The sequence below is a fragment of the Mustela nigripes genome, chromosome 4 (genome assembly GCF_022355385.1).
Source record: "Mustela nigripes isolate SB6536 chromosome 4, MUSNIG.SB6536, whole genome shotgun sequence".
Taxonomy (NCBI): Eukaryota; Metazoa; Chordata; class Mammalia; order Carnivora; family Mustelidae; genus Mustela; species Mustela nigripes.
Genome location: NC_081560.1, coordinates 13,401,504 through 13,427,203, shown reverse-complemented (window position 1 = coordinate 13,427,203; position 25,700 = coordinate 13,401,504). Strand labels below are relative to the sequence as shown.

At 46.8% G+C, this 25,700-nt stretch overlaps 1 protein-coding gene across 4 annotated transcripts in view; it reads right to left on the bottom strand.

The window, feature by feature from the left end:
- Positions 1–25,234, bottom strand: part of MKRN1 (makorin ring finger protein 1) — a 31,533-nt gene extending 6,299 nt beyond the window's left edge. The window contains exons 1-2 of one of the 4 annotated variants that reach the window (XM_059396272.1): positions 25,125–25,234; positions 6,031–6,159 (exon numbers count right to left, since the gene is read on the bottom strand). In XM_059396272.1, coding sequence (XP_059252255.1) covers positions 6,031–6,152 — 122 coding nt within the window. In that variant the 5' untranslated portion in view covers positions 6,153–6,159; positions 25,125–25,234. Of the gene's footprint in view, positions 1–6,030; positions 6,160–16,117; positions 16,141–16,393; positions 16,757–25,124 lie in introns of those variants that run through there. The other 3 variants (XM_059396269.1, XM_059396271.1, XM_059396270.1) reach the window with 3 other exon arrangements.
- Between the last annotated feature and the right edge of the window lie 466 nt (positions 25,235–25,700).

Here is a 25,700-nt window from a genome sequence, read left to right as displayed (position 1 = left end):
GAGCCGAAGGCAGCGGCTTAACCCACTGAGCCACCCAGGCGCCCTCATCTGTCCAATTTTTAAACCACATCTCAAAACTTGGGAAAAAATGATTCCCTTCAAGTACCAACTTCCTGGGGAGTCTGGATGGCTCAGCCACTTAAGTGTCTGCCTTCAGCTTAGGTCATGATCCCAGGGTTGTGGGAATGGAGCCCCCATATCCCTTCTCCCTCTGGTGCTCCCCCCTGCTTGTGTTTCTTCTCACATGCCGTTTGTCCAAGAAAATCTTTGAGGAGGAAAAAAAAAACAACTTTCTGCCCAATGAAGTCCCCACAATTCAGACATTCATTCAGACATGAGAGAAGATAGTTACATCTGAGCTCACAGGGACTTGGCAGTACACGAATCTAGCAGGTCTTGCAATTAATTACGGGGCTACCCTAACCATGGGCCAGCCGTGTTACCAAAACAAAGGCTAACCACACACTGTCCTAGTGTAAACATTTGCTGACATTTACCCTAGTATCCGAACCCTCTTACTGCTTGTGTTCCCTCTCACTAAGTCAAATAAGTAAGATCTTTAAAAAATTTTCAAGGAAGTGGTGCTGTTGGACTCCACTGCTCTGTATGATGGCAGCCAATGGCCGCATCTAAACATTGATACTGGGTGCCTCCGTGGGTTAGGCCTCTGCCTTTGGCTCAGGTCATGATCTCAGGGTCCTGGGATAGAGCCCCACACATCGGGCTCTCTGCTTGGCTGGGAGCCTGCCTCCCCCCTCGCCCAACCTGCCTCTCTGCTTGTGATCTCTCCTTGTCAAGTAAATAAATAAAATCTTAAATAAATAAATACTGATCCTTAAATAGAAAATCCAGTTGGTCCTAGCACTAGCCGTATTTTTTTCAATGTTCCACACACACAGGGAGCTCATAGTTACTGTATTAGACAGAGGAATAGACAGCTGTTTCTTTGTAGATTTTATTTGAGAGAGGATAATGTATGAGCAGAGGAGAGGCAGGAGGGAGAAGCGATTTCCCACTAGCCTGAAATCCCGACCCCAGACTGAGCCACACAAGCACCCCAACAGTTCAGGCTTTTTTTGTTTTGTTTTGTTTTTTGAGCAACACCTGAAAATGAACACCGACCATACCGTGTAAGTGTATCACGTAGGACAGGCACCCTGTTGGCTCAGTCGGAGCACATGATCTTGGGTGTCCTGATACAGTCCTGCCTCCTGCCCAGCCTAGGTGCGGAAGACTGCTTAGTAGTAGTCTTGCTCGCATGTGCTCAATCCACGCCTGGCCCACTTGCTCTCAAAATCAATCTTTTAAATGTGTAAAAGAAGGTCCTTGTACACAAATGATTATCTCTTGAAAATTAACTTTTAAAATCAAATCAGTCTATTTAGGCAAAGTTAGTCCCTTAATGCAGAACTTTTTTTTTTTTTTCGATTTTAATTATTTGACAGGGGGAGAGGGCATGCCAAGTACACAGAGCAGCGGGCAGAGGGAGGGGAAAGTAGGCTCCCCAACAAGCAAGGAGACTAACTAATGTGGGGCTTATCCCAGCATCCTGGGGTGATGACCTGAGCCGAAGGCACACACTTAACTGTCTGAGCCACTCAGGTACCCCAGGAACAGAACCCTATCAATGTTCTGAAGATTTGTGCTTAAGTACTAGGAAAAACACTCATAAGAAAAACACTAATAAATGAAGTCCAAGATGCATTTTGAGAAGTGCTTACTAGGGGCACCTGGGTGGCTCACTCAGTATCTGCCTTATCTTAGGTCATGTTCCCAGGGTCCTGGGAGCAACCCACACATCATCCTCTCCACTCAGCAAATGGTCTGTTTCTCCCTCTCCCCTCAAGTTCTGCCTACTTGTGCACTCGCGTGCCTTCTCCCTGAGCCAAACAATAAATAAAAACAAACAAACAAAAAAACCTGCTTTCTAAAAGAATCTGGTTCAGTGATGCATGGACCTAAATTAAGAACAGCATCAATCCAGTCTATGACCCCCAGGCCAAACCCAGAGCGGAAACTGGTGTTTGATACGGAGCTAGCCAGTCAGGAATCCCAATCTTTACTTTTTTAAAAAACAGGCATTTACACAGGCCAACTAGAACTGTATTTCAGGAGGCCATTCAGGAACCACCAGACTTGTACTCTTGGTTTTGGTAATTTTAAATGGTTGGAAGACAGACTGTTGTATGCCACGTTAAGACGCCAATTCCAGGGTCCCCATAGAGCTTCCTGGAACACACCACATCCATTAACTAGGGATCACCCATGGCTGCTATCAAACTACAGGGGACCACCTGGCCTCCACAGCCAAATACATTTATTACCTGGCCCTGCACAAAGGAAACCTGCCAGCTCCTACTTCAGACTCTCTCGACTGCTGGATTGAGAGTCCAGGATAATGTACTTATAATGTTTATTAATACCTTAAGATTATCACAGATCAGTGATCCTTTTAATAGAAGTATTAAGTAATAATGAGACAGCAATGAAACTAACATTGGGCTTTTCTTTCACATCTTTGCAAACACTCTATCATTAAGAGTATTGATTTCTATGTAAGGAAGTTGAATCAATTTTTCCTCCAGTGTTAAGCAAGAGAAGACACATGCTTCCTCTCTGGTTGGCTACTTCCCAGCCCCAATCATTCCAAGGTCTGGGATCAGTCTTTATTTTAACTTACAGCTTGGTTTTTCCCCTCAGGTCAACGTGTTGGGGTATCTGGGATCTCCTGGGAATCATCACTCAATGGGGAGTCTGTTTGTCTGCTCTGCCCATACCCCTGCTTGTATGCTCTTTCAAAGAAATCAATCTTAAACCTCCACTAATGGGAATCATTGGGTCCAAAGGGAAAGGGCCCTCCAAAGAACACAAGATCTTCCACAGCAATGGTTGTCAACCAAGGCAATACTCCCTCTTATCTCCAGGAGTATTGAATATTCAGTAACCAATGTTTTTCCAGCTTTGAGTAGGTGGGGGCAATGTCACAGGTCACAGGACCAGCAGTGTGCACAGCAGTTCTGAGTAATGGAGACGTGTCACCATCATAAAGCACGGATGCAGTATTGTGTGTGAACTACTGACCTTAGTGTATCTTTCATTATGAGCTACTCCCTCTATGAGAAGTTCATCTCTGGGTACTGGCCCATTCGTATACAAAGAGCCCTGCACAGGTCAGAGAGCAGGGTAGGTGTTAGGACTTCCGGCCTGTCGGTCCCACACTATTACCAAGCTTCCTTTCTGGCAGACTTAATGCACACAAAGGCTTTCCTATTCCTTTCACTTTGCCCTGGGAGCTCTAAACCCAGCTCAAAAGGGGAACACTCGCCCAAGATGGGGCTGGGTCTTTCTTAGAAAACCAGAAAGCGGTTCATTAGGTGACCTGAAATTGCCAGTCAGAACACCACCATAGCAGGGCACCCACCTCACTCCACCTCACTCCCTGGCCTTCAACTTCATCTCCTACAAGAAGTCCACCGAGTACAGGGTTACGGTGAGGATAGGCTTCCATACTTACTCAAGGAGAGTATGAAATGCCACGTATAGCTGGCCAAGTTACCTCAAAAAAAAAAAGCTGATTAACAAACCCAGCCTTGGACTGAGCTTGGCTTTCTTCAATTTCACCTCATTTCGTTGAGTCCCTCCTCTGAAGCAAGCAGCTGACGTTAACCAGCCATACCTTCCCTACTCCTACCATAGAACACTCTCTCCACTTCTCTCTGCCACACATCCTGGAGTCTCACTTCCACTCCTGACATTTATTTCCTCTCTCCCTGGACAGAGTTTACAGATTCTCAGCAAACTGTCTAGGCAAATAACCCAGTTACCCTACCATTACATTGGCCCAGAAAACCAACAAACACCGTCCTACAACAAAAAAATCACTTCCTATTTTATATATATGAATGATGGAGTTCTACGAACTCAGGCCCTTTCATATGGTGACTGATAAGGTAAGACCTGGGTTTGTGGTGGGTTTTGGGGGCAGGGGGCATTTCCACCCCTTTCTGGTAGTACTACCATGAAAAATTAGCAGAGAACCAAAGTAACTTATAAACTCAGACAGGGGTTCCATTTCAGAGTTCTCACAGTCACATTAAAAAGTGTTTATATTTCTCTATCCTTACGAGATTTCCTAGTAAAATCAATGTGCGGTGACCGAACATTTATACCACCCATTGATAATTTCTTAGCCTTTTAAATTCCAAGCATCTGAACACAGAGTTTAGACATATTCTTTTCTGACCACAGAATGCTAAAACTGGCTGACAGTGTCTTCTTACCCAATGTCTTACCTAATATGAGGGTTTAAAGTGTGTCCACAAGTCTTTAGTAATCCTCCCTTCAAAAAAGCTGGGGCCCAATCTCTCCCCCCTTGAATATGGGCTGGACTTGTTGACTTGCTTGTACTAATAATGAGCAGACTGGAAGTGTGGGACTGTAAAAGGCACTGTGGCTGTGTCCTTGCTCTCACTTTCCAATCACTTGCTCTGGGGAAGGATAGCAACCAAGTAGAACACTGACGCATCCCTAGGGAGAGGACCAACTGGTAAAAACTTAAGGTCTCAGTCTCCTCAATAGTGTGTGAGCCACCTTAGAAGTGATCCTCCGAGCTCCTGGGAGAGGACAGACAATGAGAGCCCTGCCTGCAATCCTCATGCAACCTCTGAAATCTCAGAGCCAGAGATCCCAGCTAAGTCACACCAATTTCAGACCCCCCAAAACTGGGAGATGATGTTTATCTCTAAGCTACTAAATCTCGGGGTAAATTTGTTCAACGTCAATAGGTAACTACTTTTTGAGAAGATTTTAGAGGTGCCTATGTGGCTCAGTCAGTTGAGCCTTGGGCTCAAGGTCATGATCCCAGAGTTCCAGGATCAAATCCCAGGCCAGGCTTCCTGCTCAGCAGGGAGTCCGCTTCTCCATCTGCCGCTCTCCTGTTCTCTCTGGTAAAATATTGAGAGAGAGAGAGAGAGACACACACACAGGCGGGGTGGGGGCTGACAGAACAAGTAAGAGCAGCAGCAGACAGAGCAAGGAACAGAAAGCAGGTTCCCCAACTAGCGGGGAGCCCAACCCAGGGCTCTACCCCAGGACCCTGGAATCATGACCTAAACCCAAGGTAGATACCCACATCCCACCGACTGAGCCATCCAGGCACCCCAATTAACAGGAAACTAAAACACATCTTTGACTTGGAAAGCTCCACCTGATTTCTAACCAAGAGCCACAACGGCCACATTGCTGATTTTAACAGGATAATGGCACCAATTCACTGAATAATGATAAGAGATTACAGAATGAATCCCTCTTCGTTCTTTAACATTCTGATGGTTACTAGGCACATTCTTTAATATTTTCCCTAAATCCAAGATTACACTTACTCTTGCAAGCTCAAAAGGTTCAGCAAAGTTGACATGCAATGACAAGCTCTTGTAACTAGCAACCTAATACTATCCCCCGAAAGCCTACAATCCCATTTTCTCTCCATTTAATTCATTTAATTCTCTATTAATAGGGATCTGAAACTATGGTCAAACAGGCACATCATTCATAGTCGGGGGGGGGGGGGGCAGTGTCATATACAAACATTCTTTCTCCATGCCTATCCCTAGGTTGGCAAAGAGGATCCTCAGGAATTCAACTTCGGATTGCAGAACAAAAAAATTTTTTTAGTGTATTAATACATGCCCTCCAAGTTGAGATTTACCAGTGTACTAACACTGCTAAGGAGTAATTTGCAAAGTATTTACCTTAAAATTTACGAAACTATAGGAATTATGTATTTTTATCGCCCCCCCCTTAAAAGATTTTATTTATTTGACAGAGATCACAAGTAGGCAGAGAGGCAGGGCGGGGGGAGAGGCAGGCTCCCCACCAAGCAGAGAGCCTGATGCGGGGCTCGGTCCCAAGACCCTGGGATCATGACCTGAGCTGAAGGCAGAGGCTTTAACCCACTGAGCCACCCAGGCGCCCCTTTACTCTCCCCTTTTCTCCACCTCTGAACAAAACTGATCTGTGAACAATTCTTACCTGCAGCGGTCTCCATAAATACAGTATCCTCGCTGAAAATACTTGCACACTACACCGTAAGGACTGTCGGAGAGGTCATGTGAGTAGCGACAGTTATCTCCTTCCTTACAAACCCCATGCATGAAATACCTGTTGAAAGAACCACAGAGTTTGATTTAAAAGGGACTTTACAGCCAGTCCTGAAAGAACTTTGTGACCGGGGCACATGGTGACTCAGTGGGTTAAGCATCTGCCTCAGGCTGGGGTCATGATATGTGCATCTCTAATATTAAAAAAAAAAAAAAGAAAAAAGGCATTTACACAAGTTCAACTTTGGGTGCTTCACAAGCCACTGCTAAGAGAATTTTGTAAGCAAGCCACAGTCTAGGAGGAAATATGTGCGTATCACTCATCTAGTGCAAGTTCCCCCATCTTGCCTATAGAGAACTCTCACCAACCAGTAATACAAAAACGAACTGTCCGCAACACTGGCCAGCTGATTGGGGGAGCATGCAACTCCCATCTTGGGGCTGTTAAGTTCAAGACTCATGCTGGGGGCAGAGTACTTTAAATTCTTTTTTTTTTTTTTTTTAAGATTTTATTTATTTATTTGACAGAGAGAGATCACAGTAGGAGAGAGGAAGGGAAGCAGGCCCCCTGCTGAGCAGAGAGCCCGATGCGGGACTTGATCCCAGGACCCTGAGATCATGACCTGAGCCGAAGGCAGCAGCTTAACCCACTGAGCCACCCAGGCGCCCCCCAGAGTACTTTAAAAAGAAAATTGAATTGGGGCGCATGGGTGGCTCAGTCATTAACCATGTACTTTTTCAGTCAGGTCATGATCCCAGAGTCCTGGGATCAAGCCCATTGGGCTCCCTGTTCTGCAGAAGGCTGCTTCTCCCTCTCCCACCCCCCCAGCCTGTGTTCCCTTCTTGCGGTCTCTGTAAAAAAATCAATAAACTTTTTAAAAAGGATTTTATTTAAAAAAAAAAAAGGGGGTGGGGTCGCCTGAGTGGTTCAGTGGGTAAAGAGCCTCTTGCCTTCGGCTCAGGTCACGATCCCAGGGTCCTGGGATCGAGCCCCACATCGGGCTTTCTGCTCAGCAGGGAACCTGCTTCCTCCTCCTCTCTGCCTGCTTGTGATCTCTGTCTGTCAAATAAATAAATAAAATCTTTTCAAAAAATAAATAAATAAATAAATAAAAATTTTATTTATTTGACAGATAGAGATCCCAAGTAGACGGAGAGGCAGGCAGAGAAGAGAGAGGTGGAAGCAAGTTCCCTGCTGAGCAGAGCACCCCAGTGCAGCTCAATCTCAGGACCCTGGGATCATGACCTGAGCCGAAGGCAGAGGCTTTTACCCACTGAGCCACCCAGGTGCCCCTGTAAAAGCAAAAAAAGAGAGAGAGAGAGAGAATCATGACCAATGTACTCCCCACCAGTTAACACACTAGTACAATATAGGATGCTACGTATCCTAGTGCTGTTTAGTAATACACCCAATATATCCTGTTCTACACCAACATGTGGAATGAACACAAAACCAAGACCGCATGGTAAGATTGTCCATTAATGGTACCACAGGAAGGTCTCCCGTAAGCCTGTCCACCAATTTACATTTCAATTGATGTCATCATTAATCTGGTCTCCACCAGCTATTTTTTAAATTTTTAAAATATTTTTAAATAATTTTTTTAAATTTAAAGGTTTTTTAAAAAAATACTTTTAAGATTTATTTATTTTATGGAGAGACACAGGAAGAGAGGGAACACAAGCAGGGGGAATGGGAGAAGGAGAAGCAGGCTTCCTGCTCAACAGGGAACCCAATGCAGGGCTCAATCCCAGGACCCTGTGATCATGACCCTGCAATTAAGTCTGACCACAATTCTCATTTTCCAGTCCTAGGGAGGTACCATCTTGTTTTTCACTGACTTTAGCCGTAACGGCAGCTCTCTCTGTAGAAAGATCAAGAAGCAAGAAACAATGTAAACGAGAATGGGTCAGACTACCTTTTTCACTACAGGAAACCATTTTGGGGGCACCTGGGTGGCTCAGTGTTAAGCAGCTGCCTTCAGCTCAGGTCACAGCCCCAAAGTCCTAGGTTCAAGCACGGCCTTGGTCTCCCTGCTCAGCCGGTGGAATACTTCTCCCTCTCCCTCTGCTGCTCCCTTGCTTTGTGTGCTTTTTCTGTCAAATTTTATAAGATCTTTTTAAAAACACCGTTTTCTTTTCTTTTTTTTTTCTTTTTTTTAAGAAGAGTTAACAGACACAGTAAGAGAGGGAACACAAGCATGGGGAGAGGGAGAAGCAAGCTTCCAGCTGATCAGGGAGCCAGATACGGGGCTTAACCCCGTCATGAGGCAAGTGAGCCACCCAGGCACCCCTTTCTTTAGAAGCCACCATGAGAGGGGCACCCGAGTGGCTCAGCTGGTTAAGCAACTCCTGATCTCAACTTAGGTCTCTTCATCTCAGCATTTCTAGTTCAAACCCCACACACAGGACTCCAAACTGGGCACGGAGCCTACTTAAGAAAAATTCATGTAAAATCTGCATGTGAAAACACAGAGGCAAAGAGAAATCATTATGTTCTTTGGCTAACAGACTACTGCTCCTCAGGCCTTGGAGGAGGACATGCATACCTAATGAGTAGTTTCCTAAACACCAATTATCAGAGTATGCCCTAGTAGAACTTAGGGAACCTTGACTAGCAGCATCAGCACCATCTGGGAATTTGCTAGAAATACAAAGTAGAGAGGCACCGATGGCTCTTAAGCCTCTGCCTTTGGCTAAGGTCATGATATAAGGGCCCTGGGATCAACCTGCCCCCACCGACCCCCACTTCCCCCAATGGGGCTCTCAGCAGGGACCCTTGCTTCCTCCACTCCTTGCAGGCTGCTTTACCTACTTGTGAGTCAAATTAATAAAATCTTAAAAAAAAACAGTAGTAGTTGTTAGGGACCATCTCATATCTACTAAATCAGAAAGTGGGGATTGGGGGAGAAATGAGTAGAGCAAGCAGCAATCTCCATTTCTCTAGGTGAAAGTGATATGGGCCATTATTTTTTATAGATAACCCCATCATCAAGAACTACCACCACCACCACCTATTCTATCCATCACCAACCTGTAAGGTTTCCTACCCCCCCCCTGCAATGATTTTATTTTCAAGTAAGCTCTACACCCACTGTGGGACTTGAACCCACAGAGACCAAGAATCACATACTCTACTGAGCCAGCCAAGGTTCCCCAAGGAGGCTTTTTCCCCATTCTTTTTTTATTAATAATTCTTTGGTCCTCTATCCATCTTTTTCTCTTGAATAAGAGAAAATAATTTTTGGCAGGCCACAACTCCCTAAACTGGCGTCTATGTACAGCTGGTCAATTAAGGGTAAGTACCTGTTTCCTAGGTGTCAATGTGGCTTGGCCTTGTAGGACGCATCACTGTGTCCCAGACTGTCGGTCATCCAGAGCTGGTGGACAGAGTAACAGGATGTATACTCCACTTGTCCACTGATTAGAGTATGCAGAAAAACAGTCATATTTACCACCCAAGAAACCTTGAAGGCAGCTGCCCAAATCTGAATGTAAAGATTCTACTGGAAGAATTTCTGTAAGGGAAACTTCATGTTTCCCCACATACATCACATGCAAAGTTGTAACATTGGTGGAAACAGTTAAAAATAACCAAGATCCTCAAGTGCCCTGGGGCTGTAGTCAGTCAACAAAATAGCCTACGCCCCCCACCCCTCTCTGCCTACTTGTGATCTGTCAAATAAATAAAATCTTTAAAAAAAAAAGTTGTTTCTCAATAGAAAATTGCGGGGGCAATGCTGCCTGGGCAGCTCAGGTCCCGATGCTCTCCCGGTCCTGGGATCACACCCAGCATCAGGCTCTGCACTCAATGGGGAGTCTGCTTGTCTCTCTCCCTCTAATCATCCTAACACTTATGCTGTAAGCATTTTAAAAAGGGGGGGGGGGCAGCTAAATTTTGACCACATAAATGAAGACATCAACACAGACACCCCCAACAACTAAATAAGCCAATGATAATTACACTGTCGTCACCGCTACAATATTATCTTGCTTCCAAGTACACAGAAAGTATCCAAGACCAACTGGGTGGCTCAGAGAGTCCTTCAGCTCATGATCGCTGAGACCCAGGATACAGCCTCTTGCATGATGAGGAGTTTGCTTCACCCTCTGCCCCTTCCTCTCTTCTGTGCTCCTCACACTCATGTAAATATGAAAAATCTTTGAAGAAAAAAAAGTGTTCAGGTGGTAATAGGTTATCCTTTTGGAAACAGGTCCAGGGCTTGAATATAGTTTATACTGCTGTCTCATTCCCAGTGGGAACTTTTGCTTTTTTAAAAACACAAGGGGCACCTGGGTGGCTCAGTGGGTTAAAGCCACTGCCTTCGGCTCAGGTCATGATCTCAGGGTCCTGGGATCGAGTCCCACATCGGGCTCTCTGCTCAGCAGAGAGCCTGCTTCCCTCTATCTCTCTCTCTGCCTGCCTCTCCATCTACTTGTGATCTCTCTCTCTGTCAAATAAATAAATAAATAAATAAATCTTAAAAAAAAAAAAGAATTTAAGTCAGTAACTGCAGAGTCTTTGTGCTATGCACATTCATTCAGATCTGTCCATCTGTCTTTCCACATCTTTCCTCTGCCCTGCCAGACTGCATTTGTTCAGTACAAGAAGAAGTACACATGGGGGCACCCAGGTGGCTCAGTGGGTTAAGCCTCTGCCTTCAGCTCAGGTCATGATCTCAGGATTCCTGGGATCCAGCCCAGCACCAGGCTTCTTTGCTCAGTGGGGAGCCTGCTTCCCCCCCCCCACTGCTGCCCCACCTACTAATGATCTGTCAAGTAAGTAAAAATCCTAAAAGAATAAGGAAGAGATTCACATGAACAAATCAGCTAAGAAAGATTAAGGCAAGACACCTAGATCTCATGCCGCAAGATTTTGTAAGTAACTGTGGAGTAACAGAGCCAGAATACAACGACATTTTTGGGCACTATCCCTGACAAAGTACATATATGTAAGAGAGCTACATCATGTAACTGGTTCTATGTGAAAACTGAGAAAAAGAACTACCCAGCAATGAAATGCATTCCTGGGGTCCAAGACTAGCAACACTGAGTGAGTTCAAGCAGACACAGAATCACAGAAACCCTAGAATCAACAGAAAACACTAGAATACAAGCCCTCATTAGTTACTGCCAAAAACTAAGCATTGTTTCACATGTTGTTTGGTATGTATGCTCTTGTGTTTTCCGTTTATTTTTCTTGCCTTTTATGCCTCAGTGGTATGAACACTATTGGTATATCCACAATAGAGTACAATCCATGCAGCAAAATCCCTCCTTGTCAACATGGGTGCCTGGGGGGCTCAATTGGCTGGGCTACTGCTCAGGTCATCGGGCTCCCAGCTCCATGGGGAGTCTGCTTCTCCCTCTGACCTCCTCTCATGCTCTCTCTGTCTCTCTCTTAAATAAGTAAAATCTTAAAAAAAAAAAAATTAACATTTAAGGTTTTTTTCTCCCTGAAGATTTTACTTATTTGACAGAAAAAGGAAACACAAGCAGGGGGAGGAAAGGGAGAAGCGGGCTCCCAACCAAGCAGGGAGCAGGACCCAAGGCCCTAACAACTGAGCCACCCAGGTACCCTACAACACTAAGTTTTAACAGAAAATGGATAAAAAAAAAAAAGGGCAAGCCTCTCCCAAGAATTTCACAGCCAAAGGAAACAAATCAAAATTGTTTTTGTTTTTCAATGGCAAGAGCAAACCACCAACCAAATCTTGATGCCATTGCCTAGACTGAAGCATCCTTTGGTGAAAGGGCCATGTGACTTTTTTTTTTTTTAAGATTTTATTTACTTGACAGAGATCACAAGCAGGCAAAGAAGTGGGCAGAGAAAGAGAGAGGAAGGGAAGCAGGCTCCCAGCAGGGCAGAGAGCCCAATTTGGGGCTCGATCCCAGGACCCTGGGATCACGACCTAAGCCGAAGGCAGAGGCTTTAACCCACTGAGCCATCCAGGCACCCCCCACCAAGTGACTTTTTAATAAAAATTTATTTTATAGAGAGGGACAGAGGCAGGAGGGAGAGACCATCTCAAGGCAACTCCCCACTGAGCTTGGGGCTAGGTACTGGAGCTAGGTATGGCAGGGACTCCAGACCTGAGCCAAATCCAGAGTTGGTAACCCTGGTGCCCTTGTCTGGGGCCCTGTGATTTCTAAGATTCCTTCCACCTTGAATCTGACTTCCAGGGAGCCTGGGTGTTCAGTGGGTTAAGCATCTGCCTTGGCTCAGGTCACGATCTCACCAGAGGGGGGCATCCTGCTTCTCCCTGACCCTCCCCCTCCTGCTCTCACTTGATGCCCTCTCCCATATGAGTATCTTTTGACTCCAGACATTGTCCAGTAATGAAGACCAATATCATCAACTAGAATCTCCTACTGCTGTACCTCCTGGAAAACTAAGCATGTTTGCCGAACTATATTACAAAGCATCCTAATAGTAGCTTTTTAAGGGTACAACAGAAGCAAAAATACCCTGAAGTACCTCTAGGCATCATGACAACCTGCCTGGCATTTACTGGAAATTACAGAACGCTAACGAATGTGGCATTCACCACTTCACTGGCTATGGCATTTCTTACTTCGCTTCGGAATTTTCTCACGAGTTCACCTACCATTCTTTATACTAGACTGCTAATTCCTGGTGGCTGAGGACCAAGGTTTACCCCCCTTTTTATCTCCTATTAATACCTATACAAATAATAGTTCACATATTTCTTTTACTTTAAAGACACATAGGTCTCCTGGCAAATCAGAATACCAGCAGCAAATTAAGTTTTATAATGGGCTTTTTCAGTGCCACCCCTTCAAAAAAAAAAAAAATCACCTATGTGGTTTCCAAGTAATAAACTTCACTATGGGTATATCACAGCAATTGGGAGTAATTTCCTTTATTTTTTCAACTATACCGAATACACCTGAAAAAAATGAGGGGCGCCTGGGTGGCTCAGTCCATAAGTCTGGTCATGATCCCAGCAGCCAGCCAGGAAGCCTACTTCTCCCTCCCCAACTCCCACTGCTTCTGTTCCCTCTCTGTGTCTCTGTCAAATAAAATCTTTAAGAACAGAAAAACTGAAATGAAAAATGCTCATTCTTGGGGGTTATTTCACCTGTTCATCCACCACTGTAGAACTCTCATAAAGCAGTGCGTTAAATCCAAAATTACGCTTCCGAAGTGTTATTTTAACCCCACACTCTCAAAGAAACTAAATGCAGTAGTTCGGAATATCCCTCCAATTAAAAAACATGAAAAATAGCCTGGTGGGGGCAGCATAATACAGCTCCTTGGGAAAGGTATACGTAGTTACTCAGTTTTTAAGCAACTGACAAGACACAGTGAGAATTCTGAGAAATATAAAGAAAATAAAAACCAGTGAGAAAGTATGGATTGAGCAATTAAAAAAACCTGTCGTCCAAACAACTTCTGAGAGCATTATGTCCTATGTCCTAAGTCTAAGAAAAAAGCCTTAAACCACTAAACAGAAAGCAGAAACACAAAATATAATATCCCTACCTTTGAATTCTCCTGAGGGATATTTTGCTATCAAATACACTGAAAATACTTATAATGGGTTTTTGCATTCCCTCCAACATCCAAGACCTTCATCCCTCGTTGAAGGCGCTAATGCTTATTTAGTAACTGAATGAGGTAGTCCCCAAGACAGATCACTAAGTCCTTTGCCAGGACAAAGCGCCTATTAAGAGTGGGTAATTTTCAGGTGTGGGCTTACCACCAACTTAAGCATTTATTAAGTAGAGATAAAAAACAAAACAGGGCCCCTGCTCTCAGAAAGCTCAAGTTCTACAATACAAGATACCGTACATGATATTCCCCGCCTCAAAAGGAAATTTTTAAATAGATCATGTTGGGGGGTGCCTGGGTGGTTCAGTTGTTAAGCATCTTCCGTCTACTCAGGTCATGATCCCAAAATCCTGGGATCCAGCCCTGCCATCAAGCTCCCTTCTCAGCGGGAAGCCTGCTTCTTCTCCCACTCCCCCTCCCCCTGCTTGTGTTCCCTCTCAGTCTGTCAATAAATAAAGTAAAAACACACACACAAACACAGATCATGTTGGTACCTAAATCTGAAAACAATATCTAGTATTAAAATCTAAGACATACAAAATACTTCTAGAAAATTAACTTTTTCACTAAAGTTAGACATGTTAAAAAAAAAAAAAGCTAGTACATCTAAGCCTGTATTAGATTACTGCGCTATGTGAATTTTTTAAATACATAAACCTACTGGTTTATGGGCAAATAATTCCCTCCATTCCAGGAAAAATCTACAATCCTGCATTTACTCGAAGATGCTAAAGGCAACCAAAGAGGAATGCTTAGTCTGGTAAGTTCTTCTGAATTCTGATTATACTGCTAAAACAAACAAACAAAACAAAACAAAAACCCCAGAAACATGGCAAAAGTGTCTAATGTAAAGTGACAATGAATTCTGTGCACGGCTGTGAAGTTAAGTTCAAGTTACAGCTACAAGATACAAACGGATAAAAGATACAAATGGGTAAGAATGATTAATACCAGGTTATGATGGGTGTTCAAGGCTAGACTATATCGAAAGTGGAAAGGATAGATTAAAAAATCAAGGCTTTGTATGGCGTTCTTGAAAGCACTCAGATGTTCAAGGAACCTTATTTTCAGCACACAAAGGCAGATATATTCTAACTGGTTTCATGGACAGCAATTTTGAAAATCCTTAAGATACTGCACACTCCAGGGCGCCTGGGTGGCTCAGTGGGTTTAGCCGCTGCCTTCGGCTCAGGTCATGATCTCGGGGTCCTGGGATCGAGTCCCGCATCGGGCTCTCTGCTCAGCAGGGAGCCTGCTTTCCTTCCTCTCTCTCTGCCGCCTCTCCATCTGCTTGTGATTTCTCTCTGTCAAATAAATAAATAAAATATTTAAAAAAAAAAAAAAAGATACTGCACACTCCATTCATTTTTAGGATCTACAAACCACTGATGAGAAGCTACCTAAAATAAACTTTTATCCTTCATCCCGCTACCGGAAGTAAGCTTAATTAAGATTATTCAAGCCTGGGGCGCCTGGGTGGCTCAGTGGGTTAAGCCGCTGCCTTCGGCTCAGGTCATGATCTCAGGGTCCTGGGATCGAGTCCCACATCGGGCTCTTTGCTCAGCAGGAAGCCTGCTTCCTCCTCTCTCTCTCTCTGCCTGCCTTTCTGCCTACTTGTGATCTCTCTCTGTCAAATAAATAAATAAAATCTTAAAAAAAAAAAAAAGATTATTCAAGCCTTAGAAGTATTTCCTGAACAAAATACTGCATCACTGTTAATACTACAGAATTCTATATACTACGAATTCTTAGGTGTTGCATGGAAAATTCACAAACCCCCATGAAAACCGGGGTTCCAGTTGCATTTTCCTTAACTGGTAGAAAAAGAAAAGCTTCCAGTCGCTAATGATCACTTCAAAAAGAATCAAAGTAATCAAAGTATAGCATCCAATTCAATGCACTCATCCTGTATGTACAGCTTGATCATTTTTACACGCGTACACACATACCTATAACCGCCATGCACTGGATTTTTCAAATACTTGCATCTGACATACCAAACCCAAACAAAACCGCTCTCCCCGAGTAGAGCAGCTCTTTGATTCCCTCTTTAGAAAAAGGAAAGATGCATGTATTTCGGAGAGAGTATCTTCTCCGCGGGGGAACGGCAGCTCCTAATTTAGGGCGGAGAAGACCCCCAACTAGACACTCGGTTCTAAGACAAAGCTCAGAACCGCCAACCTCGATAAACATACAAAGAAAAAATAACAAAAGCTACGGGTGGGGGGCGGGGGCGGAGAGACGCGCGCAGTCGTTACTAACGGATGACACGGCGCCGAGGTGGGCCACCTCGCCCGCGCCCGGCGGCCCCGGTCCCCGGCCCCGCAGGGCTGCGGGAGACTGGCTGCACGCTACTACACGCAGCCCCCTCCCCGCACCCGCGGAGCCGCAGCAGGGACTGCGGGATCGGGCGACAATGAAAAGGAGGGAGGAGTCAGCCCACCTTTCCCTCTGCGCGGCGCGGCGCTCCGCTCTGCGGGCGCGGGGAGGCCGGCGAGCCGTGCGGCGGCGGAGCTGCGCGCGCTCGAGCCCGCGGCGGCCGGCGGGGGTTGACGCAGGGCGGGCAGGGCGGGCCCGGCAGGCGCGGCGGGCCGGGGCGGCCAAACGCCGCTCTCCTCCTCCCCGCTCCGCCCGCCCGCCCCTTCCTCTGCGCCCTCTCCGCCCTCTCCGCAGCCTCGGCCCCCTCCCCGCGCCGGCGCCGGGCCGCGCAGCGTCTCACCTGCAGGTGACCTGTTTAGTCCAGCCGCCGCCGCTGCCGTCGCTGCCGCCTCCCCCTCCCCCCGCCCCCGAGGACGGGGAGGTGACTGTGGGGATAGGGGTGGGGGAGGCCGCTGCCACCGCCGCCGCTGCCGCTCCTGCTCCTGATGTTGTGGCTGTTGTTCCGGGAGCTGCAGCCTCCGCCATTACTGTTTATCCCACACAGCAATGGCCCCGGAACTTCCGGGATCACATAGTTCCGGTCCGGCTGCGGGAGAGGGCGGCGAGGCGAGGGGAGGGGAAGGAGACTGGGGCGCCCGCTCGCTCCCCTCGGCTCCGCGTAGCGTCTCCGAGCGCTCTCGCCGCTCGAACTGCGGGGGAGAGCCGCAGCGTCCGCGGCCCGCCCCCCGCCCCCCTGATTGGCGGACGGGACAGCCCCGCCCCCAGGGGCGGAGCAGGGGGGCCGGGCTCCGCCGGCCGGGTCCCCCCTCGCTACCCCCCCCCCCCCCCCACCCCGCCGCATCCCCCCAACACACCAGGATGCTCCTATGTGCAATGAAGCCAGTCTTAAAGTGTGCCAACCCTCTGCGAGCAGAGGCTGCTGCAGCGGAGGACGGGACTGGAGGACCGGGGTTGGAATCCAGACTGTCCCCTTCACTTACTGACTCTACCAACTGTTAGCTGAACGACCTGGGGATACATACCCGTTCCTGAGCCTGTTTCTTCACCTCCAATGGGATGCTAGCAGGCCCTCTCCCCCGCACAGCATTGCTGTGACGATTATGGGACATGCATAGGACAGCAGTCACTGAGCCTAGTGCTTAGTGCATAGTCAACACTTAACTTTTTTCCCTCCAGTCAGGGTGTTCTCAAATTTTTTTTTTTTTTAAAGAATTTATTTGACAGAGATCACAAGTAGGCAGAGAGGCAGGCAGAGAGAGAGAGGACACTGGGATCATGACCCGAGCCGAAGGCAGTGGCTTAACCCACTGAGCCACCCAGGCGCCCCCAGGGTGTTCTCAATCTTAAACCCAGGAGACTAGCAGGGTAGCCAAGCACAGATCTGGGGTCAATCTGTCTCCCCAATCTCCCTGTTTTTCCCATTCCTGGCTATGTGCCTTTGGAGCAAGTTAATTTACCTCTTAGTGTTGTTACTCCTTTTTCTACCTGTAGGTAAGTAACAGTAACATATTATTTGAATCCACAGAAAACACTGTTCTTTCACACTACAGTTTTTAAAGTCAGTCTTCCCAGTCCACTTCATAGCTCCCTACAACCTCCTGAAAAACTAAGTATCACAGAGATGCCCAGTTCCTGAACTGCCTCAGGACAGTAAAATCCACAGCTGGTTCCTCTTCTGCTGGTCGCTACAAGCCAGCTTCAACCTGCAAGAGGCCCCTCCCTACTGTCCTTCGACGTCACCCCCACCGTTTCTTAGCCGCAGTGTGTTCTGCTGCAGCAAGTTCATAAACTTAACTTTGTGGGACTGCAAGTATATTGCCAAAAGTCTCTGTTGAGTTTTACCAGGTCAAGTTAATCATGGGATTTTTCTTTTTACGAAGTTGACATCACGAGGGGCGCCCGGCTGGGTCAGTAAAGCCTCTGCCATCAGTTCAGGTCATGATCCCAGGGTCCTCGGATTGAGCCCCAAATTGGGCTCTCTGCTCAGCAGGGAGCCTGCTTCCTCCTCTCTGCCTGCTGCTCTGCCTACTTGTGATCTCTGTCAAATAAATGAATGAAATCTTTAAAGAAAAAAAGTGGACAGTGCGAGAAAACACAAGCAGGGTTGGTAAACAGCAGAGGGAGGAGAAGCAGCTTCCAAACCACTTAGCGAGGACCCTGGGATCATGATCTGAGCCCAAGGCAGATAGATGCTTTACCATCTGAGCCACCCAGGGGCCCCAACAATGTGCTTTTTAAAAAGGAAGGTGGGGGAGGGGCACCTAGCTGGTTCACTAGGGAAGGCAGCACTTGATCTATAGATCCTCACTTCCACACTGGGCATAAAGCTTGCATTTTTTAAAGAAAGGTGGGGAGGTAGGGGAAGCATGCAATTTAAGAGGGTTGCCTGGTCACCTACTCCCCAAGCTCACTGCTGAATATGCATTTCCCTCTCCAAAATAAAACCTTTTTTTTTTTTTTTTAGAAGATTTTATTTATTTGAGAGAGAGAGACACTGAGAGAGAGCATGAGCGAGGAGAAGCAGTCAGAGGGAGAAGCAGACTCCCCATGGAGCTGGGAGCCTGATGTGGGATTCGATCCTCAGACTTCGGGATCATGACCTGAGCTAAAGGCAGTCGTCTAACCAACTGAGCCACCCAGGCATCCCTCCAAAATAAAATCTTAAAAGAAAAAAAAAATAGTCACTTAAATTTGAGTCATTCCTCTATTTTAGGGAAATCCTCTTGTAAATCACGGGATATGTTTTGTCTCCATATTGCTGTCCTCACCTGGAAACATTAGTGCCTAGCTCAGAGCCCTCAGTGGAATCATACAGGATCATGTTAAGATCTGAGCCTCAGTAAACACACCTGGAAAGGCCCTGGGGCAACATAACTTCAGAATAATCCAGACTTGGTCTGGAGGTCCTATGATGGGAGGATGGAACCCAGGGCTGTCGCCAAGGTCACATGTGCCCATACAAGTTCAGTCCTCAATTTCTGATCTCCCTGCTCAACACAGCAACAACCAGAGTGAAAGTGTCATTCTCTGCTCAAAGTCCTCCATATCCATAAAAGCAGGGTTCCAATCAGGGTCGGTCAGTCTGTCCTTGGCAAAGAATAATGGAAGAAATTCTCTCCGGTAAACTACGCCTTGGCTCACCGTCCATACCAACAGAATAACGATGTTTTATTATTTCAGGAAACAAACTAGAATCATCTGTTTTTGATTCCTGGGAGAAAATTTCAGCCCAAGTGCAATTCATGCATTTCTTCACTCAAGAAGTTACTGATCATTTAACTTTGCTATACCAAATAGCCAGGTTCTTTAATTGTAGGAGCCAAGACCATCCTGTGTGGTCTGATGTGATGGCACCAAGAACCACCTCAGATTATGAATGCATTGTTAAATGCCAAGGTCCAGATCGAAATGACCACAGGCTGGGGAGGACTCCCTTGAGAGCCCTCACTCTATCCACCTCCACGGACTGGGCATCAAGACCAGTTTAAGAACCCTTGGCAGACACAAGGTAAGGAGAGAAAGGATTTCTTCCCAAGGAAAGGCATGGTGGGTATTCTCCTCCACTATTCTGCAAGAAGCTGTAGTGAGGTGATCCTATCCATTAAAACAAAAATGTTGCATGGCTTGACAGGGAGGGTACAGTCAACTGGTCAGAGAAACAGAAGCTTCAAGTCAGACAGGAGCAGAAAAGCCCTGTGACAGGAATCGTTATCAACTTTAGTGCATGAACCCAGTAGTTGTGACACAGGGCAAGTTACTGCCTGTTTCCTCGTGGGTGGAAATACCTCCATGGATATATTAATACATATACTGCTCCAAGGACAGTCACTGGCCTTAGTAAGGGCTAGTATTTGCTACTGTTTCCATTCATGGGGGCATACGACTTTTTTGGCATGGGATATACTTACACTTAAAATGATTCAACAGGAGCGGGGTGGGGAGGGGGTTGCGGGGGGCTCAGTGGGTTGAGCCTCCCGTCAGCTCAGGTAACAATCCCAGGACTCAAGAGATCACGCCCCGATTCTCAGCACAGCAGGGAGTCTGCTTCCCCCCACTTCTCTCTGCCTGCCTCTCTGCCTACTTATGATCTCTGTCCAATAAATAAAATCTTATAAAAAAAAGATTCACTGTATGGGGCACCTGGGTGGGCTCAGTTCGTTAAGCAACTGCCCTTGGCTCAGGTCATGATCTCTGAGTCCTGAAACAGGCTCCCAGCTCCTTAGGAGTCTGCTTCTCCCCCTGACCCTCCCCTCTCACACTCATTCTCTTTCTCAAATAAAAAATCAAATCTTGAAAACATTTTTGAAAATAAAGATTGACTGAACTTCAGATCTCACAAGGCCTCCTTTACTTAAGGGGACAACCGCAGGACGCTGGCAGGCCAGGTTGGAGGGGAAGGGGGACTCAGTAAGAGGGTCCTGACCTTCATGTAGGAGGCACATCAAAATAGGAGCCAGGAGTGAAGTTTAGTGTATGAGAGACCCCCAGGGACAGCGCATCCAGGAGACTAGTAACAGGAATCTCATCTCTGCTGGAGGTCTAGGCTTCTTACTGGATTTTGTCTTACTTATTTTGGTCTGATGGACTTGTCCTCTTAGGCATCTGGGCAGGGCCAGGCATCCTTCATTAGTTACTCAATCCCGGAAGCCAAGGGTCTTGGCAGCACGTGGTCTTGGAGAGCACTTAGGAAAACCCTGCCCAATCACACACACAGAAGTTACTGGATGTACAGGAAACATCCAAGGATACCAGTAACTTTACCCTTTATGTATGCCATTTGCATTACAAGGCATGTGTAGAGAAGGGTGAAGGTGCAGCCCCAAACAAGTTGGAAAAGTTGGGGAACCTGGGGGCTCAGTTAACTTAGTCCTGGGGCTCTCTGCTCAATGGGGAGTCTGCGTCCCCTGTTCCACCTGCTGATCGCTCTCAAGTAAGTGTATCTTAAACGATCAAACAAAAACTGGGACACCTGGATGGGCAGTCCTTAAATGTCTGCCTTTGGCTCTGGTTGTGATCCCAGAGTCCTGGGCTCTGTCAGCATTGGGCGCCCTGCTCAGTGTGAAGCCTGCTTCCTCTCTCCCACTCCCTCTGCTTGTGTTCCCTCTCTCCTGTGTAGCTCTCTAGTCAAACAGAATCTTTAAAACAAAACGAAAAGCTGGGGAAGGAGCGCAAAGGAAAAAAAAAAGATTTTCCCCCATGGTCTCAAAACTTTTTCCTACCTTCTCTATCGTGAGCCTCCCAACAGGCTTTTGCAGTAGGACAAGCACAAGGACTTTGCCCCTTTACATCTAACAAGATAAGGTGCAGACACAGTGTTACTCTGCAGGATCACACAGCCACACACCCACCCCCTTAGAGAGCTCAAGGCAGTTGAGCCTGTGGTCCGGTGCTCCCTCCCCCCCCCCCCCGGGGGGGGGGGGCTGTTGCTGGCAATCTGGGCCCTGCCTAAATGGGGCTTTTCATTTGAAAGGGGGACCTGCAGACCAGACACAATCATGCTTGTCCCTCTGTGGGGGAGGAATCAAGTATGAGACAGGTCTGATACAAACTTTGAAAACTTTAGCCTGGCAGTAAGCAGGGCTACTACTCTTGTGGTATTTTTCTTCCAGGCAGGATTTAAGTTAAAAAGATTTGAAAGCGCCCATGCAGGCATAAATCGTGGGTAGGGTGCCAGGAAGAGAATTTCTAGCAGACTCCCTACTGAGCAAGAGCCTGATGCAGGGGGATCCATCTTCTGACCCTGACATCAGGACCTGAGCAGAAACCAACAGTCCCAACAGTTCAATCACGATGCCACCCCGGGTCCCTCCAAAGCGGATTTAAAGAAAGATTTGGGGGACGCCTGGGTGGCTCAGTTGGTTAAGTGGCTGCCTTCGGCTCAGGTCATGGTCCCACATCGGGCTCCTTGCTCCACAGGGAGCCTGCTTCTCCCTCTGACTCTGCCTGCCACTCTGTCTGCCTGTGCTTCCTGTCTCTCTCTCTGACAAATAAATAAATAAAATCTTTAAAAAAAAAAAGAAAAGAAAGATTTGGACCCTGTAAAAAATAGCTGAGAAAAGTTCATTATTCTCAGGCCTGTGACTCCCCCTGACTTTTAAGTATTCCCTTCGACAATTTTTAGTTGACTTGTCCATTTAAAAAAAAAAGATTTGACAGGGATCACAAGCAGGCAGAGAGGCAGGCAGAAAGAGAGGAAGGGAAGCAGGCTCCTGGCTGAGCAGAGAGCCCAATGCAGGGCTCGATCCCAGGACCCTGAAATCACAACCTGAGCCGAAGGCAGGCAGAGGCTTTAACCCACTGAGCCACCCAGGCACCCCACCTCCCATAATTTGTAAAATTGTAGCAAATACTGTTGTTAATTTGTGGTCTGCATAAATTTCTCCAACAATGCACTCACCTGACAAGTATTTGTGAAGTAGAAAGAACAAAGATTCTCTGACCACATCCAAAAGCTCTCCTGAACTTTTCCTGTAGGCTTCCATTTCTGGAACTCCATTTTCATCTCCTCATTGTCTGATTTCAGCAAGAATCCTGGCCAACTGCTTTAGCCAGAACCCTCCACACCCTCCATATCTGATCTGGTTCACCTAATACCATCCCCTCAAGCCGGAAAGGACTTCAACCACCTCCATTTTGACCTCAGTTTTACTTTCTGATTCAAGTTTTCCTTTCCAGCTCAGCTCTCAACTCAGTCCACAAACCTTGCTGTTGGTGATGCGTCCCCCCCGGGAACGGAAACTGCCCTGAGCCGTTGAAATCTACAGGATTGAGCCCAACGTAATGATCAACCTGATCTTTACCGACAGACCACAGGCAGCTCCCCACCCATCTCTGCCCCGCATTCTTTAAATAAATCTGGAATTGGGTAGACTAAAACTCGTTATCTCAGGGTAGGATCCAAGCCTCATACTGGACAGAGAGCCTATTTAAAAAACAAAACACCAGAAGTATTTCCAGCACTCGAAGCCTGCCATCTTGGAGGGGTCAGTCTGCCATCCTCCCGGTGGTGGCCTTCCTGAGATTGAACCCTTTGTTTCACCATCACGGTCTGCCTTTGGGGTTTTGGCAGCAACTGGGAGGCTAACCTGGTCTGTTTGGAACCCCTGGAGCCAAGTCCTTGGTCACCCCCAGTCCTGCCTACAGTGAGGTCTCATCACCCGTCTTGCCTTCGGAAGAGTTCTGTTAGAGGTCAGTTTAGCCGACGTGCCTTCACGACCCCGTTTTTCCTTAATTTCCCATCCGCTGAATGCCCCCAACCCACCCCTACTTCACTCCTTGGCTTTCAATTCCCGAATGCCCAAGCCCTATTTGAAGCAGAGGCCGATCAACCTCCCCCACCCACGCCGCACACTCCCCCTGCCCCACTTACATTTAAGTAAATTTTCATACTCATCTTTAAGTTGGTCTCCCCATGCTTTCAATCGCCGCTACAGTTCTTTTACAAGATGTTATTTTCTTTAACAGCTATCAGGTGAAAACGTCACCAGCTAGGCCCCAAGACCTGGCCTTTACCACCGCCTGTTTGAACTAACCTTTGCCTTACATTTTCCCGGAGCTCCTCTTCCCGGCTTCCCCCTTAATGCAGGCTAAACGAAACCCAAAACCATCCCCAGGTGACGGGGATGGCCGGGACAAAATCTCCCACCGGCCCAGACCACGCAGCCCGAACTAGAGCTCATTGGCGCCTGCACAAATGGGACCATACATAGTGTGACCTCCTGAATGACCCACAATCTTCCCTCCTAACGCTAGTAACATCTCCGCCCCGAGGGGGGGCCTCAGCCTCACAGAACACACTGCAGACGGAGGCAACTTCCCTGAGGGTGCATGTGCGACCCTCCTGCCCGCCTCTCCTCTACGTACTGGGACCGGGGGACAGCCTCCCCTTTCTAAATATATTCCTCTGAGCCCTACACAAAAGGACTATTCACCCTTTCCCGGGGAGTCCCATCTCTGGAAGCCATTCTCCATCAACTCCTCGTTTGCTGAAAAGGAGTTTTCTTTGTGCGGCGGCTCAACCTGGTCGTTTCTGACTCACCAAGGAATGCGCTTAACTCTTCCTCCCGTTCCTTTTCCCCTGACCTCCCAGCCCATCCCCCCATAGCCCTACTGCTTTTTCATTTGTCTGTGGAACCTTCCAGATGTATCTAATGCACGTTCAAATACCTTGTCTGCCTACTTCCTCCTCTTGAAAAGAAAACTAGGGGCGGGCTATACACCTGGACCCCACAGCCTTTTAACAAGCAGCGTATTTGAAACTCTTTCTATGATCAGAACCTAAAGGGCATCTCCATTACTTTGCATACTTTGATTATTTCCTGCTGGGGGGATATACCCCATCGTTTGTGGTTGGTCCCATCAAGAACTGGTTTTGAATTCTTTGTAACGAGCAGTACTTCCATCACATTTTATGTACGGTATCTCGCACATGAGGGATTGTCTGTAGGGTAAACTAGAACTGGTATTACTAGGTCCACAAGTATGGGTATTTGTCATGCTAATAAATGTTATGAAATCGTCTCATACAGACTGTTCCCATATCTAGTCTCACCAACAAAGCCTATATAACACATGAACACATTTGCAAACGCCTCAATGTTCCCACAAGCTACCAAATTTTTGGCTATTTGCCAATCCGATGAGGAAAAGAACAGTTCAGTACAAGAATGTTCTTTTCCTCAAGATTTTGTTAGGTCACTTCTACACCCATCAGGAGGCTCGAACTTGCAACCCTGAAATCAATAGTCACATGCTCCACCGACTGAACCAGCCAGATATCCCTTTTCTTTTTCAGAAATGATCTCCTACGTAGTAATTTTAGAATCTGGTTCTGTAGTTATCAAATCCTCTTAGTCTTATTTTTAACGTCCAACTTTAGGAAGGCACCTTCCTCCCCCCTCTAAACACAATTTTTGCAAACTCTTTCTCTTCAGCATTTTAGGTCAATACCTGACTCAGATTAGGGGACCGACCAGAATACTTTAATTAGAGTAAACAAGTGACTAGACAAAAATCAGCGAAGGACACGACACGGCTATGAATGAGGCAAATTTAGATCAGTGGGGCCTTACCTTACCTCCCTGCTTTCTTTCGTGCTTCTGATGTAGTTTGGTGTGGTGGAGCTCGCAACTGATAGCCAAGAAAATTCCTCAGATGTACTCGGGGCCAAAATCGTTGTCTCACCACAGCAAACACAGAGGACACGCGGGCATAAAAGTCACTGCTCTCCGAGGCCTAGGAGCAACTGATTATATACTGTGGAGTTAGGTGGCGGTAAAGACAAAGAGAAGTTTCCAGAAGGACTTTGATATGCTAAAGAAGACTCTGCAGCAGCCGGAGGCCCGCCTATCGTGAAGCTAAGGTTGTTTTTTCCTTCTAACAAAGCATTAACATTAAGACAATTGGGAGTTTCCTGGAGGGACGTGACACTCCGCCTGCCTCAGGGCTGCAGGTTATAAGGAGATTTAATTTTATCTACGTTTCCTTCTGCCTTTGTTCCCCACATCTCTTTGAGGGAACAAAACTAAGGTTTTAGGAAAAGAATAAGGAAAATTTAGGGTAACTTAGCACCTCCTCTTTAAACGGCTGGCTAGCTCAGCTCTTCCTCTTCTCAAAGGCTTTGTGGGAGCCCATGGGTGTTTGGCGCC